Below are 16,384 nucleotides of genomic sequence, written 5' to 3'. Positions count from 1 at the left end.
GAGTTCTGTATCCACAGGCACAGATAGTTCCTTCTATTTTAAGGCTGGAAGGAAGGGCAGACAGCAATCCCTTGTGCCAATGGGACTCAGAAACCACCTTTGCTAGAAAGAGGCCAAGACCTAATCAATGCTGTACTCAGCTACAAGTTATACCACATCAAAACCAGGGTTTTCATGGTCTTTTATAGATAGGAGCTTTGCGTCACAGGAACTTACATAAATGTCAACTGGCCAATTTAACTTCTTACTGAGGGCGGAGTGGGGTGGTGGGGGGGGGGGGGGGGCGGGGGGGGAAATTGAGCATCAGATCCTCTTTCATAAAACTTAATTTACATGAAAATAAAATGCCTACAAGTACCATTCTATGTATTATGATTAAGCAAAGTCCCAAGCCTTGTTCTAGGAAGGTTTCTAGACAGCCTAAAATTTTCTGCAGTTATTATACTATACCTCAGTGATTCTGGTATTAGGTGGCAAAACTTTCCCATTTACCATCATAACATTTTATGGTAGATAATCGTCTTGACAGATAAAAAGCAAACTTAGTCTCCCAGTTTTTCGGTACTAAATGTCCACCCCTTTAGAATCTATGCCATAAACTGGTCAGCTTGCAATACAAGGGGCGGCACAGTGGCACAGTGGATAGCACCGCAGCCTCACAGCTCCAGCGACCCGGGTTCAATTCTGGGTACTGCCTGTGTGGAGTTTGCAAGTTCTCCCTGTGTCTGCGTGGGTTTCCTCCGGGTGCTCTGGTTTCCTCCCACATGCCAAAGACTTGCAGGTTGATAGGTTAATTGGCCATTATAAATTGCCCCTAGTATAGGTAGGTGGTAGGGGAATATAGGGACAGGTGGGGATGTGGTAGGAATATGGAATTAGTGTAGGATTAGTATAAATGGGTGGTTGATGGTCGGCACAGATTCGGTGGGCCAAAGGGCCTGTTTCAGTGCTGTATCTCTAAACTAAAGTCAATCTTTCCTTTGAGAGGGGAGTGCCTTCTTTCACATTTTGGAAATAAAATGAAAAATTGTGATCCAGATTCAAGGGGATGTGGTCCAGGAGGTTACCTGCATTTCCCCTCTTTTAAGTCTCCTAGCACCATAACCTGACTGATGACTACATCGATATGGAAACTAATGTGGATCATTTAATTAAAAACAGAAGATGCTGTATGGAGAGAAGCAGAGTTAATGACACTGATATTAATGGGGAAATGGAGAGCACACGGGGCAGGTGGGGGTGGGCGAGTACGGGGGTGGGAGGCGAAAATGGCCAAAGAACTCAGCATGGTCAGGGACTTGGAGGTCTTGGTGAATTTAACAGGAGGATTTCATTATTCCTTATGGCAGGAGTGGCAGGAGGCTTCAGCTGGAGACCCTTGGTAATGGTCACGGGAAATCGGGGTGCCTGGGGGTGGTGGTGGTGGGGGAAAAGTCAGAGTTAGGAGCTTGGTTAGGTGGGGGAGGGGAAGGTGAAGAGGTTTAGGAGAGTGAGGGAGGTCAGACATGATGATGAATGGAGAGGTCAGTGATCAGGATTTGGTGGTGGAATTTTTGGAGAGGGGGCATTGGGAGGGCAGGTGGTCAGTGATTGGGGCTTGGGAGCTGGAGAAGTCATGAATGACAGAGGGAAGGCCGAAGGTCTCCTTGCGGGGCTGGGGGGGTGGGGAGAACCATTCCTGCTGCTCTTGTCCCACAAGGAGTGCTGTAAAAGACATTTACCTTTGGGGGCTGCTCCCATCTCCTTTTCACAGCCAAGTTTCCCAATTTCCGGGAGCCCCATGCAAAAGATAATTGCATCCAATTGCACTATGGGAGCCAATTAAAATATGTGGATGAAGAACTCTGCCTTTCCTTAGTGGGACTTTCGGACATCACAAAAACCACCGCCATAATAACCACATAGGGTGTGCATAGGATGGGCTGGGGGTGGGGGGGGGGGGGGGGTTATGTTACACTTGGAACCCCACCCCTGACTGTTTCTCACCCATCATGGGGGTGTGGTTAATGGAGGCCAATGTTTCAGGTTCATGATCTATCATCAGAACTGATGAAGGATCATCTACTTGAAACATTAACTCTGTTTCTCTCTCTCTCCACAGATTCTGTCTGACCTGAGTGTTTTTCAGCATTTTCAGTTTTTATTTCTGATTTCCAGCACATTTATCAGCTGTAATTGTTGGTTCCAAAATGGAGACTAATCTCAGAATATTATACTTTAATATTAGAGTCGCGTTACCTAATTCTGTTCTAACAGCATGATCTTTAGACATGGACCGGAATTTTACGCTGGGCGGGTGGCCCTGCCCACCAGCCAAAAAGTCAGGGGAGAGCCCTCCTCCGCCAGGCCTGGAAGCCACACTATGATGTTACATGGCCCAAGCCCTTAATTGGCCTCGGTCGGGACTTCCGCCCCTCTGAGTCAGGAAGTCCCATCTCCAAGAGCTGCCGGCCAATCAGCGGGCCAGCAGTTCTCAGTCCCAGCAGCGCCACTGGGAGTGGTGGCCACTGCTGGAACTGCAGCCAGGGAGAGGAGTAAGAGGGACACCGGCCCCAGAAAAAAGTACGTTTGTGAGGCCTCACCGGGGACAATTGGCCAGGCCCTGGCGAAGCAAGGTGAGGGGTGGGGGTGAGGGGGTGGGGGGGGGGAGGGGGCACGGTCGGGTCAGTTGGGGGGGGGGCGGGGAAGGGTGGGGGAGAATGTATTTCAGTGGGGGCGGTTGGGCCATGGGGGGCCCTCTGCGGGACACAGGGTGCCCGATCATGAGGGCACCCCCCCCCCCATCTCCCAGCCTGCAAGGAGGCTGCCAGGTTTTACTGGGCATCCTCCTGGAGCCTGAGCTGCCTGCCTGCTGCTGGTAATATACCAGCTGCTGGTAATATACCAGCTGCAGTGGGAGGAGGCCCTTAAGTGGCAGTTAATTGGCCACTTAAGGACCTTAATTGGCCTGGGGTCGGCAGGCCATTTCTCGCCACTGCCCTCGTAAAATTGCAGCAGTGGGAGGAGGCCCTTAAGTGGCAGTTAATTGGCCACTTAAGGACCTTAATTGGCCTGGGGTCGGCAGGCCATTTCTCGCCACTGCCCTCGTAAAATTGCAGCGCGGACGGGAACTTGATGGGAACGGCACCCCCCGCCTCCCACTCAAATTTACAATCCCCCCCCCCACCCCCACCACCACCACTGCTGCGGGGGTTTGGAGGGGGGGATGCAAAATTCTGGCCATGGACTTTGATTTTACAATCTTGATTCTAATGACATTTTTTAACTCCTCTAAATATAACCAAACTAAAAGGAACATGTAATATTTCTACTGGACTTTGTATTCTTCATGAATTCTGTAACTAACACATTGTTGGCTGATTACTCAAGTTTGGACTTTTCCAAGTCAAATGCATCACTATTAGAGTTTAAATATTAACACAATTTGAAATAAATGTGTTGTTAAAATTGCAGAGATAGGATCTTGGTTTGAACACATTATGCATTGCTGTGATAACTCTCATCGAAATGAATTTCTACCTTCTTTATTTTCATGAATAATCAACTCACATCATCTAATGTTTAGAAAGTATTGCTTCCACTTGTGATGTTACATCGCAAAATGTTGTGGTTTAGGGAGCAGACTAGTCCCTAGTTGATTAGCCTTTTCCTGATCTTATGTAAATATGGTTGTTGTTTTAGTGCTGATATAGTTTGCTGTGTTGCTTAGCATACACACTTACCACCACATCCTGGTCTGCTCGCTGTCTGTTGACCCGCACTTCCTCCAGCTGTTTCTGAGCCTCCTCTAGAATCTTGGACTTGTTATCCATCTCTTGCTTTAACTCCTGTTTTTCTCTCTGGGTTTTTATAATTAGCTCCTCCTGCTCTTCCTTTAGCTGCATCAATGCTTTCATTTTATCTTCCTCCTCAGACAGCAATCTAATACCAAAACAGATAGATTATGCATCATATAGGTGTCTTCACTTTGGAAATATACATTCTTGCTGACTTGATATACACAAAACAGCTCTCAAAATTGTTTCTCCTATCTTTTTCAGTCATTTGGATGCGTCAATTAAGAGAGGGGCTTTAAACAGAACCTCGTAGCTGTTACAATATGACAGGGTTTCAGTGCATGACTGGGTTGAGTCAGGGCTCAAAAAATGTTTTTACAACACTTTTGTCTAGGTCTTACAGAGACACAATATAATGCTGCTGGGACAGAATGTGGCAATTCACTCGGTACTGTATTATGGAAGTGTTCGACTTCTTCCGCCTGATGCTGGGCTTCAAGAAAATGCGGAAAGCTTTCAGTGGGAGGGTCAGAAACGGAGACAGAACAAAGCACACACAATTTACAGGATTTGGCATAATGTGTTTAGGTTGCTTAGTTCCTACCACAGTCGGGCCAATAGCCGGGAGTCTGCAATTTTCAAATATATCAACGCATTCACATTTCTTGATTCTGAGAAGGGGGACTAGTTAAAATTACAGCTTAGCCAACTGCCTATCAAACTGTTGATTGGTGACTTTTCAATCACACATCAACAGTTTTTAAATGTGTACACAGGCCACATATTGGCAATGTTAAAAGTACATTCACCCACATAGCTTGTATTTTGTTTAAAACAGTTGTACTTATAAAAACAATGAGGCCCTAAAACAGCTGTAATGAAAATTGGTTCCATATTTGGAATATTTCACTAGGGGTGTCCAATTTGTTCACCTCAGTGGAACACTTAGCTGTGTTCCATGGACTCCACAGACCCCATATCAACAGTAACAATACAAAACACCACATCAAGGCATGATTTATTTTAGATATAAAACTTTCAATAATTAAAAAAAATTGTTTTCAAAAACTCTACATAGTATCTGATGTGACTTTTACTGCACTTTGTATCTTACTGACAACAGTTTGCAGCAATTTATATTAAGCTTCTGTTTTTACACATATTTGAGAACCAAATACATGAATTGTACTGACAATAAGTTCTTACATGTTATGTTCCTTTTCTAAGAATGTAGTTTTCGATTTTCATTCAACCCATAACTTAAATCAATGGTTCTCAAACTGGGGTCCGCAGACCCCTGGGGGAAACAATGTGGATGTGTTTACAGAGCTGGGGCAGCCTTACGGATGGGTGCTGTGGCAAGGCTTGGATCTCACCTTGCCATCACACAGCCACCCAGGACTACCTTTATAAAGCTCTGGCTAGACCCCAACTAGAGTACTGCGTCCAGTTCTGGTCATCACACTTCAGAAAGGATGTGAGGTTAGATTTAATAGAAGTGTTCAAGGTTATGACAGGCTTAGATAAGTTAGACAAGGAAAAACTGTTCCCATTAACTAATATACAACCATTAGGGGACACAGATTGAAGGTTTTGGGCAAAAGATGCAGGGGGATTATGAGGAAGCACTTTTTTACACAGCAGGTGGTAATGACCTGGAACTCACTGCCCACAAGGGTGGTGGAAGCGAAGACAATCAATGACTTCAAGAGGAAGTTGGATGGCCACCTGAGAGAAATAGACTTGCAGGGCCACAGGGATCGAGCCAGGGTGTGGGACTGACTGCATAGCTCCATGGAGAGCCAGCATGGCCTCGATGGGCCAAAAAACCTCCTTCTGCACCATAAATGACTCCATGACCTGCTGCTGCTTAAGACACTGAGCTTTTTTGTTAAAGGCCCTATGTGGAATGATATGGCAATATTAATGGAGTTTGCAGCTTCGTGGATTAGTGCACTGCCAATCAAGGAGATCCACAAAGCTATCAAAATAGGCTCGGACCATCCTATAGCAGATCTGCTTTACCAGACTGAGTAAATCAAATTCCATTTTTAATTAGATGGGATTTTTATGGTGTTTTAGGGATCACATTTCCATCCACTTTTCTCTGAAAAACAACAAACGTTGGCTTTTAAATGAGTGTCATTGTCAAACAGCACACCAAGGATAGAGACACACACCTGTCTCACTGATATCTGAGGGTGAGATGAGTGGGAGGAGGCTGATGTGGGCTGAATGGCCTGCTTCTGTGCTGTAAATTCTATGTAATATTTAAATAGCATAAAAACTACCGAAGGTGCATCTTCCTGCAACACAAGATTTTATGATCAACACAAAGAGATGTATAGTTTAAACAAATCAAGTTCTCTTTTGTAGGAGGTGCCTAAACTCCATCCAGAATGGGGTTTCTGAAGCACTGCCTTTGGACTGGATTTGGACCAGATCCCAACCTCCACCTCTCACTATCCACAGGGCAGCCCTGAGCCATTGCCCTTCTATGTGCACTTATTTGCAAGTTCCTTCTCTGGTAGGTTGTGGTGCTTTGAGCTTTGTGGGCCTAGAGGATTGGAAAAGACTGCACCCTCACTTTTGATCTACATATTGCAACCAACAGAAGAAATAGTAAACAAAACAAAAAGTGCTGGAAATACTCAGCAGGTCTGGCAGCATCTGTGGAGAGTGAAGTAAAGTTAACATTTCAGGTCTGTGACCTTTCATCAGAACCTGAAACGTTAACTCTGCTTCTCTCTCCACAGATGCTGCCAGACCTGCTGAGTATTTCCAGCACTTTTTGTTTGGTTTCAGATTTCCAGCATCTGCAGTATTTTGCCTTTGTCGAAGAAATAGTAACTTCAGAGAGCAGGAGGTGGAGAGGATTGCACAATAGGCAGCAAGTGAAGGGGGCAACAGAGCAGACAAAATGTGACAGCAGCGGACAACTATAAACTAGGCCACAACAGGCAGTGGCACAAACTCTCATAGGATCTAATCTAGCACTTACCTCTTAGGTACCAATGCTACCTCAATGATATTTTCACATGAGTGAAGAGATCTGAAAGTGTACGTGTTATTTTTATAATGTTGGCTCAAACTAAGTCAAGGTAAATAATATAGATTTGACTGGTGCATGTTTTCAATGTGCCCGGAAGTGCTATTAAACCTGGTATTGATATTGATTCACATCAAGTTTCATGATATCCATGTACTTCAAACAAGAATGAATAAACAAGATGAATAAAGGTGGGGTTATGTTTGAGACTTTGTAGGTCTCACTTGTATTGAACATAATAGCGTAGAGGTAAAACTGTAGATATATGAAGAATTAATACGTAAATATACAATGAAATGATCGATTCTGCATCAAGCTCTATACTTCAGTAATGAGTTTCCTGCTAGTGCTATGATGACCCAACAATGGAATTGTAAAAAACAGAGACACACTATGACATGACTACCATCAAATCATTGCATGTAAGACAATGTCAACAAAATACAAGTTATCCAGCCAGTTTCACTGCACTAAAAAGCTCACAACTTTACAGGGATCGACTGATTTAAGAATGTTCCAACAGTGCAATGTTTTAAACTACATAAGGTCATAAGAACCAGGAGCTGGATTAGGCAATTCAGCCCCTCGAGCCTGCTCCGCCATTCAATACGATCATGGCTAATCTCATCTCAGCCTCAACTCCACTTTCCTGCACGTTGTTCATAACCCTTCAACTCTTTACTAATTAAAAATCTGTCTATCTCCTCCTTAAATTTACTCAATGTCCCGGCACCCACCGCACTCTGGGATAGTGAATTCCACAGACTCACGACCCTTTGAGAGAAGTAATTTCTCCTCATCTCAGTTTAAAATCTGCTACCCCTTATCCTAAAACTATGATCTCTCGTTCTAGATTGCCCCACAAGAGGAAACATCCTCTCTACATCTATTTTGTCAATCCCCTTAATCATCTTATATACCTCAATTAGATCTCCTCTCATTCTTTTAAACTCTAGAGAGTAAAGGCTTAAAGTATTCAATCTCTCTTCATAAGACAAATCCCTCATCTCTGGAATCAATCTAGTGAACCTCCTCTGAACTGCCTCCAATGCAACTACATCCCTCCTCAAGTAAGGGGATTGGCTACTACTATAAGATAGGACCCTCTGTGTTCCCACTTCATTCCCCCACAATTAATACAACTAAAATCAACAAACATTTAAAAGCTGATCAACGTTTTTTTTTTTAGAGATATATTTTTAAATAGAGAAACCGAGGACAGCAGGGACACCATTAGAGTTGAATTGTTCTTTTTAAAGCAGAAGTAAATAAGATACATTAGGTGATATCGAGCTTGAGTATTGTATACATGAAGATTATGGGAGGGAGAGAAGAAAAAGAGGGAAATCATTTTGGATCAATAGATTGTTTTATTGTGTTGATGTCCTTCTAAAACTGAAGTTCATAATTAGCATATTGGTCATTACAAAGAAATCATAAATTAACCAAATGTCAATTCTCAGTATAAAGTACAATGATATTAGAATTAACAAGAGAGGATGGATCAGCATAGAAATAAGAAATGATTGCTTTAAGTCAAAATCAGCAAATTCTCCATTTCAACAATTGCCTGGTATGGAGGGAAGGTCTTACAAGGAAAGGCTGAGGGACTTGAGGTTGTTTTCATTGGAGAGAAGGAGGAGGAGAGGTGACTTAATAGAGACACATAAGATAATCAGAGGGTTAGATAGGGTGGATAGTGAGCGTCTTTTTCCTCGGATGGTGATGGCAAACACGAGGAGACATAGTTTCAAGTTGAGGGGTGATAGATATAGGACAGATGTGAGAGGTAGTTTCTTTACTCAGAGAGTAGTAAGGGCGTGGAACGCCCTGCCTGCAGCAGTAGTAGATTCGCCAACTTTAAGGGCATTTAAGTGGTCATTGGATAGACATATGGATGAAAATGGAATAGTGTAGGTCAGATGGTTTCACAGGTCGGCGCAACATTGAGGGCCGAAGGGCCTGTACTGCACTGTAATGTTCTTCTAAACATTGAAGAAAAAGTGAATAAATGATGGATATAATGGGACAGTTCATACGTGCTCCCATCCAACTTGCACAGAATTGGGGCCCTGGTTTGCACTCACAATTTCCCATAGCACAAGTTCTTGATAGCAAAATTATCACAAGAAGTGCTGGACAAAAGCTAGAAATCCAAGAGGGGACAATCTGCGGTCAAATCACCCCAGAATCTGCCACAACAGCAGTAGCTGAAAAGGGCCTGATGTCTGTCAGCTGGGGAATTATGATTCAATTTTTCCTTGTTTTTTTAATTCATTGAATACATTTAAGGCTGGGATCGATAGATTTTTGGTCTCGCAGGGAATCAAGGGATATGGGGAGCGGGCTGGAAAGTGGAATTGAAGCCCAAGATCAGCCATGATCGTTTTGAATGGTGGAGCAGGCTCGATGGGCCATATGGTCTATTACTGTTCCTATTTCTTGTGTTCTTGTTGGGATGTGGGCATCGGTATTACCCATCCCTAATTGCCCTTGAGAAGGTGGTGGTGAGCTATCTTCTTGAACCGCTGCAGTCCATATGGTGTAGGGACACCCACAGTGGTGTTAGGGAGGGAGTATTACTCTATCTCCATGAATTTCACAAAAAACAAGTTTAAAAAAAAAGAAATGCAAGTTGCACTGTTGCTGATGCCACTCACTGCTTTAAGATAATACCACATAGATTAAAGACAGGTATCACAGCAATTGGACAACATACAACAAATTATAACAGGTAATAGTTTGTACTCTAATACTTCACCTAAATGACCATTATCAATGGATGAATTTGACGAAGAGCATTAACAGCCTATTTGATCACAGGAGGACAACATAATTGAGCAAGATTCTGTCCTCTTGTTTTCTGGGCCTTACTACTGCAGCAGTTAAAGCCACAGCTTGTTCTGCTGTGCTTTCCATCAGGGTTCCTTCTTCTTCACTGAGCGGGTGTGCCCTGATTAACCCTACAGGCTTTCCCCGTAGTTTCCAGCAGTCAGCTCTTAGACGACCTGCTTTATTACAATGGAAGCACACAGGTCTCCGGGTCTCACTCCTACTTACAGAACCTTCCTTTTTGACTGGAGGAGGAACCCCTGTGTCTCCTGCTTTTCATTCTCTCCCAGGATTGCTTGGGCTCCTATCACCTTCCCACCCTTTGTCCTTTTCAGATTTGTGGGCATGACTAGGAAAGGTTTTCCCCTGGGGAACCAACTTGTATATTAGAGCAAACTCATCAGCCAGAACTGCAGCTTGCCTTGCTCTATGAAGTATTTGTTCCTCTACATGAGTCTTTATGGAGAGTGGGAGACAGTTTTTAAATTCCTCTAGCAGAATTACCTCTCTGAGGTTTTCATAGCTGGGCTGCACTTTAAGAGCACTCAACCACTGGTCAAAATCCAGCTGCTTACTTCTCTCAAACTCCAAGTAAGTTTGATCAGCTTGCTTCCTGAGGGTTCGAAACTTCTGGCGGTAGGCTTCTGGTACTAGCTCATATGCCCCGAGGATAGCATTTTTTGTCACTTCATAATTTGATGAACTCTCATCTGACAACAGGGAATAAACCTCATGGGCTTTTCCTGTTAGCTTACTTTGCAGCAGGAGAGTCCAGCTCTCAGCCGGCCATTTTAACTGCCTTGCAAGTTTCTCAAAAGATACAAAAAATGCTTCCACATCTCTTTCATTGAATTTTGGGATCAGTTGGGAAAATTTTAACAATTCCGTACACAGCCCCGCACTTGTATCTTCCATGCTTTAACTGGGGTTACTCTGTTGCCCCCTAGTTAATTCAAGCTGCCTCAGCTCTCTTTCCTCACATTCCTTCTGGAAGGTTCTTTCTCTTTCTCTCTCCTCTCTCTTTCCCTGTCTTCTAATTCAAGTTTCCTCCGTTCCAATCGTATCTTTGTTAGCAATACCCTGTCGGAGTCTATTTCTAACCCTGTCTCTGCTTCTTCAGATTCGAGGGAAAAATGGTTGGCCACTCGTCTTAGGAGCTCCGATTTCCTAGCCTTGGCACAGAAAGTGATACCACACTGCTCAGCCATGTTCCTCAACTCTTACATAGACAGTGCCTTTAACTTATCCCAAGTTACTTCATCCTGGCTTGGGCAGATACTGGCTTCAGTCACAGACATATTAGTATTCTCGCACACACAACCACAAGAAAACCTATGTCGAAATCTTTTCTCTTTTCGATTGGATTAATTTGACTTCCCACTTCCAACTTCTCATTTGTCTATGGGTCCAATCCCGGACGAGCCCCAAAATTTCTGTTACAACCAGGTAAGAAAGGGGTCTAGGCTTCCCCCTCTCAGCCTCTTCCTGGTTTGGCCGTAATAGTGTTTAACTTTTACAACACCGTGTTTTAGCTTCCCTTTCAGTGAGTCTTTGCCCACTTCTCTTTAACTGTAATGGCAAAGAAATCAACCAGACAGGTTTTCTCAGATTTAAACAAGAAAGGTGAAAGTTTATTAACCTTAAAACTCTAACTCAGTTAAAACTACTAAGAATATGCGACATGACCATGCTAGCATGCATATGCAATAAACACAAACGCAAATAGAGAGGAGGAGAAAAAAGTGGAAAGATTTGAAGTAATAGCTGGAGTTCAGTTACTGGTTTTGAGTTGGATGTAAAGTCTTTGATTGAAGTTAAGTCTCACAGTTCTTGTGGGGCCCAGTGCACACTTTCAAACTTGTTTCGCTGATAGTTTTAGTTTTTTAGTTTTAGAGATACAGCACTGAAACAGGCCCTTCGGCCCACCGAGTCTGTGCCGACCATCAACCACCCATTTATACTATTCCTACACTAATCCCATATTCCTACCACATCCCCACCTGTCCCTATATTTCCCTACCACCTACCTAGGGGCAATTTATAGTGGCCAATTTACCTATCAACCTGCAAGTCTTTTGGCTTGTGGGAGGAAACTGGAGCACCCAGAGAAAACCCACGCAGACACAGGGAGAACTTGCAAATTCCACACAGGCAGTACCCAGAATTGAACCCGGGTCGCTGGAGTTGTGAGGCTGCGGTGCTAACCACTGCGCCACTGTGCCACCCTACATCTTCAGTCTTCAGTCTTGAGGCTTAAGTTACTTCCGCGGGTCCCTGGAGTTTTGCTTGAGATACAGAGACAGGGAGAGATCTTCCTTCTCTTTGGTCTTCAAATTGCAGTCTGTCCCTTTCCGTGTGGCACAATTCAAACAACCCGAGGTTGCCCTGCACGTTAGTCATGTGACTAGCTCCTTATTTGGAACAGTCTCTCCTGCGAGGTTTGTGGATTTCTTCAAGCTTAGCAGACACTCAGTGGTGGGGTGGAATGCTGGCTCTTACACATTCAATGTCTCTTGATCATCTCTATTGACAAACATCCATCTGGCTAATTGAATCAGGGAGGCACTCCCATTGTCTTCTTCATGCAACTGTCTTTTAGAATGCAAATGTGCAGCCATGTTTTCAGCCACTGTTGTGGTCTTTTTAAACAAGTTATTTCAAGTCCAGTAACAGTTCAAAAATAATGTTCTATATGACGAAATTAATATGTCTAATTTTGACAGGTATGTTTTCCGTGACACCACTTTTTCCCAAGTCTATATTGCAGGGACCTGTGGAAAGAGCAGGGAGAGTGGGACGAACTGGATCGTTCTTCAAAGTGCCAGTGCAGAATAGATAGGCCGAATGGCCTCCTTCTTTACTGTACTACTCTAGGATTCTATGACATCATCTTCCTTCGCAGTGTAATCTTCTTAGTGGTTATGGGTCAGCTACTCAGTTTGCCATGGAGGAGCTAATAACTCCTTTAGCACTGAAATAATAAAATTGAGGACCAACAGCGTTTTCAGAGAAGCAATTTGGATATTCGTTGTCTGTCAGGTAACTCCACAACTGAGATCAACTGGCTCAGCATAGACCGGGGATCAAAAGTTGAATCTTCCTGATCTGTATTGCTCTGCTCCTCATTGCCTCAACTGTGAGAGAATCCTGCAATTCCTTGTTTAAAGTAGTATGGTAGCTTAGTTTGATAGAGTTTTGGTTTATTTATTTATTTTTATTTAGAGATACAGCACTGAAACAGGCCCTTCGGCCCACCAAGTCTGTGCCGACCATCAACCACCCATTTATACTAATCCTACACTAATCCCATATTCCTACCACATCCCCACCTGTCCCTATATTCCCCTACCACCTATCTATACTAGGGGCAATTTATAATGGCCAATTTACCTATCAACCTGCAAGTTTTTGGTGGTGGGAGGAACCTGGAGTACCCGGAGGAAACCCACGCAGACACAGGGAGAACTTGCAAACTCCACACAGGCAGTACCCAGAATTGAACCCGGGTTGCTGGAGCTGTGAGGCTGCGGTGCTAACCACTGCCGCCCATTGTTTGTCACCAGTGAACGAGTTTCAAGCTTCAAAAGGAAGGCAATGTAGATTTTATTCTGCTTTCCGACCACTATGATCAATGACAGACCTTGAAAGCGAATTTGAGACAAATGCAAAACAAGGTCAGCACGAGCTTGCCTGTCTCAAGCCCATTTGCTTGAGACGCAACCACAGCTGAAACAGTTTCAAGGTGATCTGCGCCGGATGTAGTTCATGCTAATATGAATATCTCCAAGAATGTAAAAGTTGGAGAAAAATGTTCATGAGCTGTTGATTTAAACAAAGAGCTTGGCGGCACTTATGGCTTATATTTTTCAAATAAATGCTCAGCCAAATGGTTCCCCTGATAACTTATCAGTAAATGTACCACATGATATATTTGTCCATACAGACAAGGATCCAGATTCAGTCCCTGATCTGTGCTGACCTCAGCTGGGCCAGTGATAGATGGCACTACAATTGGTGTCAGCATCATAGGGACATTAGGGACAGGAGTAGGCCATTCAACCCCTCGGGCCTACTCTGCCATTCAATTATACTACGACTCATCTGCACTTCGACTCCATTTTACTCGCATGATGAAGGAGGAAACTAAATCAGCAATAGTTCCCGCTTCTGTCTATGTGTTAGTAAAGATATGGTAAAGACGCAATCAGTTTCTGCTGTCTCATGTATTCGAGTTGGAAGGAACTGACTCGTGGTATTCCACGAGTATCTTTGCTGGGGTATCAACTATTTACTATATTTATTAATGACTCAGATAACACAATATAGAGCTGTATATCCAAGTTGCTAGTGACTCAAAGATTGGTGGTATTGCAAGTAGCGTAGATGAGAGCATAAAATTACAAGATGACTTAGATAGATTAAGTGAGTGGGTTAAACTGTGGCAGGTGGATTTCAATGCAGGCAAGAATCAATCCAAATTTTATTTAAATGGTGAAAAGCTAGGAACAGTGGAGGTCCAAAGAGATTTAGGGGTCCAGGCACACAGATCATTAAAATGTAGTAGTCAGGTACTAAAAATAATCAAAAAGTTTAAAGTATTATTATCCTTTATAACTAGAGGACTAGAATATAAAGGGAAGTTCTGCTACAGTTGTACAAAGCCATGGTTAGACCACATCTGGAGTACTGTGAACAGTTCTGGACACCGCATGTTAGAAAGGAAATATTAGTCTTGGACGAAATGCTGTGCAGATTCATCAGAATTTTACCAAGTTTTATACTACGAGGAGAGATTACATAAACTAGGCTTGTATTCCCTGGAATATGGTGGGTCGAGGGGTAACTTGATTGATATTTTTAGGATATTGGAAGAAATTGATAGGGTTGACAAACATTTTTTGCTGGTGAGGGAGTATAGGAAAAAGGGGACATAACCTTAAAATCACCACAGCCAGACCAGGAGAGAGGTTAGGAAATATTTCTTCATGCAAAAGGTGGTAAAAACACTAGATGCTAGCTCCATTAATAATTTTGAATCTGAGTTTGATAGATTTTTGCTGGACAAGGGTATGAAAGGATATGGAGCCAAGGCAAGTGGATGAAGTTAAGATTCAGGTAGAGATAGAGTCAATAAAGAAAACCTTAACTTAAAGAGAATCCAATGGCTGAAAGATCAATAACCAGAAGGCACAGATTTAAGGTGACTGGCAAAAGAACAGAGGCAACATAGGAAAACTTTGTTACGAAGCAAGTGTTTAGGATTTGGAATGTATGTTTTTTTCAAATTCTTTGTGGGTGTCGCTGGCCAGGCCAGCATTTGTTGCTCATCCCTAGTTGACAACTGAGTGGCTTGCTGGGCCATTTCAGAGGGCAGTTAACAGTCAACCACATTGCTGTGGGTCTGGAGTCACACGTAGACCAGACCTGGTAAGGACGGAAGATTTCCTTCCTTAAAGGACATTAGTGAACCAGATGGATTTTTACAACAATCGATGATAGTTTCATGGCACCACTACCGAGACCTAGCTTTCAATCCCAGATTTTTTTTGTTAATTAATTGAATGTAAATTCCACCAGCCTGGGCCTCTAGATTACTAGTTCAGTCACATTACCGTGATACCACTGTCTCCCCGTACCGCCTGATAGGGTGGTGGATACAAAGGTAAGGATTCAGATGTACAGATTTAACAAAAGGGAACTGGATAACTACTTGAAGAAGACAAAATTGCAGGAATATAGGGAAAGAGTGGGGGAGTGGGACTAACCAGAATGCTCTTCGAAAGAGCTGGTACAGACTTGATGGGCCGAATGGCCTCCTGTGCTGCACTATTCTATGATACAATGATCTGAAATGAAAACCTTGCATCAAATGGCTGAACAAGCCAAGCATTATGGAGTCCCACAGGGAAATGCTTAACTAAATGTGGATGTGTGTATCATAGATGTGGCACATTGCTGTAAGACATGTTGATTCCAGAAAATGTGTGTATGGGAGACTGAATCCAGATTAAGTAACAGTCTTAAATAACTATCATTTTTTTTAAAAAAGGGGTAGATACACAACAGAATTGTTACTTTCATGAAGTAAATCTGAGGAACGCCACTTATTGACAATGGTAGGCTATGCATCCAAATATACAGGCGTAGCAATTCTCAAATCAGCCAAGGCTGAAGTAATTGGTAGTGATTTAACAGATCAGGTTCCCAGAATGAATTTTGCCAGACCACAATACAAATCTTATGTCCCAGTCAGTCACGCAGCTGTGGGGGTAGTGTCACATTAAATAACATTGCATTACACTTTACCATCCTCAGACAACTAAACTGTTGTGAAGGTTTATTGGAACCCAGAGCCAATGAACTGACACTCAGCAAAATTCACGGGATTGGGATCAAAAGTTGCAGAGATACTGCAAGAATCAATAGGGTTCTTGATACTTAGTTGTTGTATGGATCAATGTTGAGTACACAGACCATTGTTGGTCAAAGATGTATGCTTAGGAAATCCTTTGTTGAGAATGGGAATCCAGTAGAGTATGTGTTTAGTGAAGAAAAACACGATCACTTCAGTAGAAAGTACATTGGAAAATCTGGAGTGTGTGAATGGTCATGGAAACTTCTGATCAGACTGCAATGTAAGGCTGTTAGAGCACCTGATAGGTCAGGGAGAGCAGTTTTACTGCCAGTGATCATATCCCAATTTAAAGAGGGTAAATGATATTATTTG

At 43.1% G+C, this 16,384-nt stretch overlaps 1 protein-coding gene across 2 annotated transcripts in view; it reads right to left on the bottom strand.

Annotated features, from left to right (window-relative positions):
* The window catches only part of LOC137383824 (differentially expressed in FDCP 6 homolog), a 183,991-nt gene that overhangs the window by 11,560 nt on the left and 156,047 nt on the right, over window positions 1-16,384 (bottom strand). For both annotated transcript variants that reach the window (XM_068057094.1, XM_068057095.1), the window contains exon 10: window positions 3,723-3,921. In XM_068057094.1, the coding sequence (XP_067913195.1) occupies window positions 3,723-3,921 (199 nt within the window). The remainder of the gene's footprint in view (window positions 1-3,722; window positions 3,922-16,384) is intronic.

The sequence above is a fragment of the Heterodontus francisci genome, chromosome 25 (assembly GCF_036365525.1).
Source record: "Heterodontus francisci isolate sHetFra1 chromosome 25, sHetFra1.hap1, whole genome shotgun sequence".
Taxonomy (NCBI): Eukaryota; Metazoa; Chordata; class Chondrichthyes; order Heterodontiformes; family Heterodontidae; genus Heterodontus; species Heterodontus francisci.
This window is presented reverse-complemented; position numbering and strand designations above follow the sequence as displayed.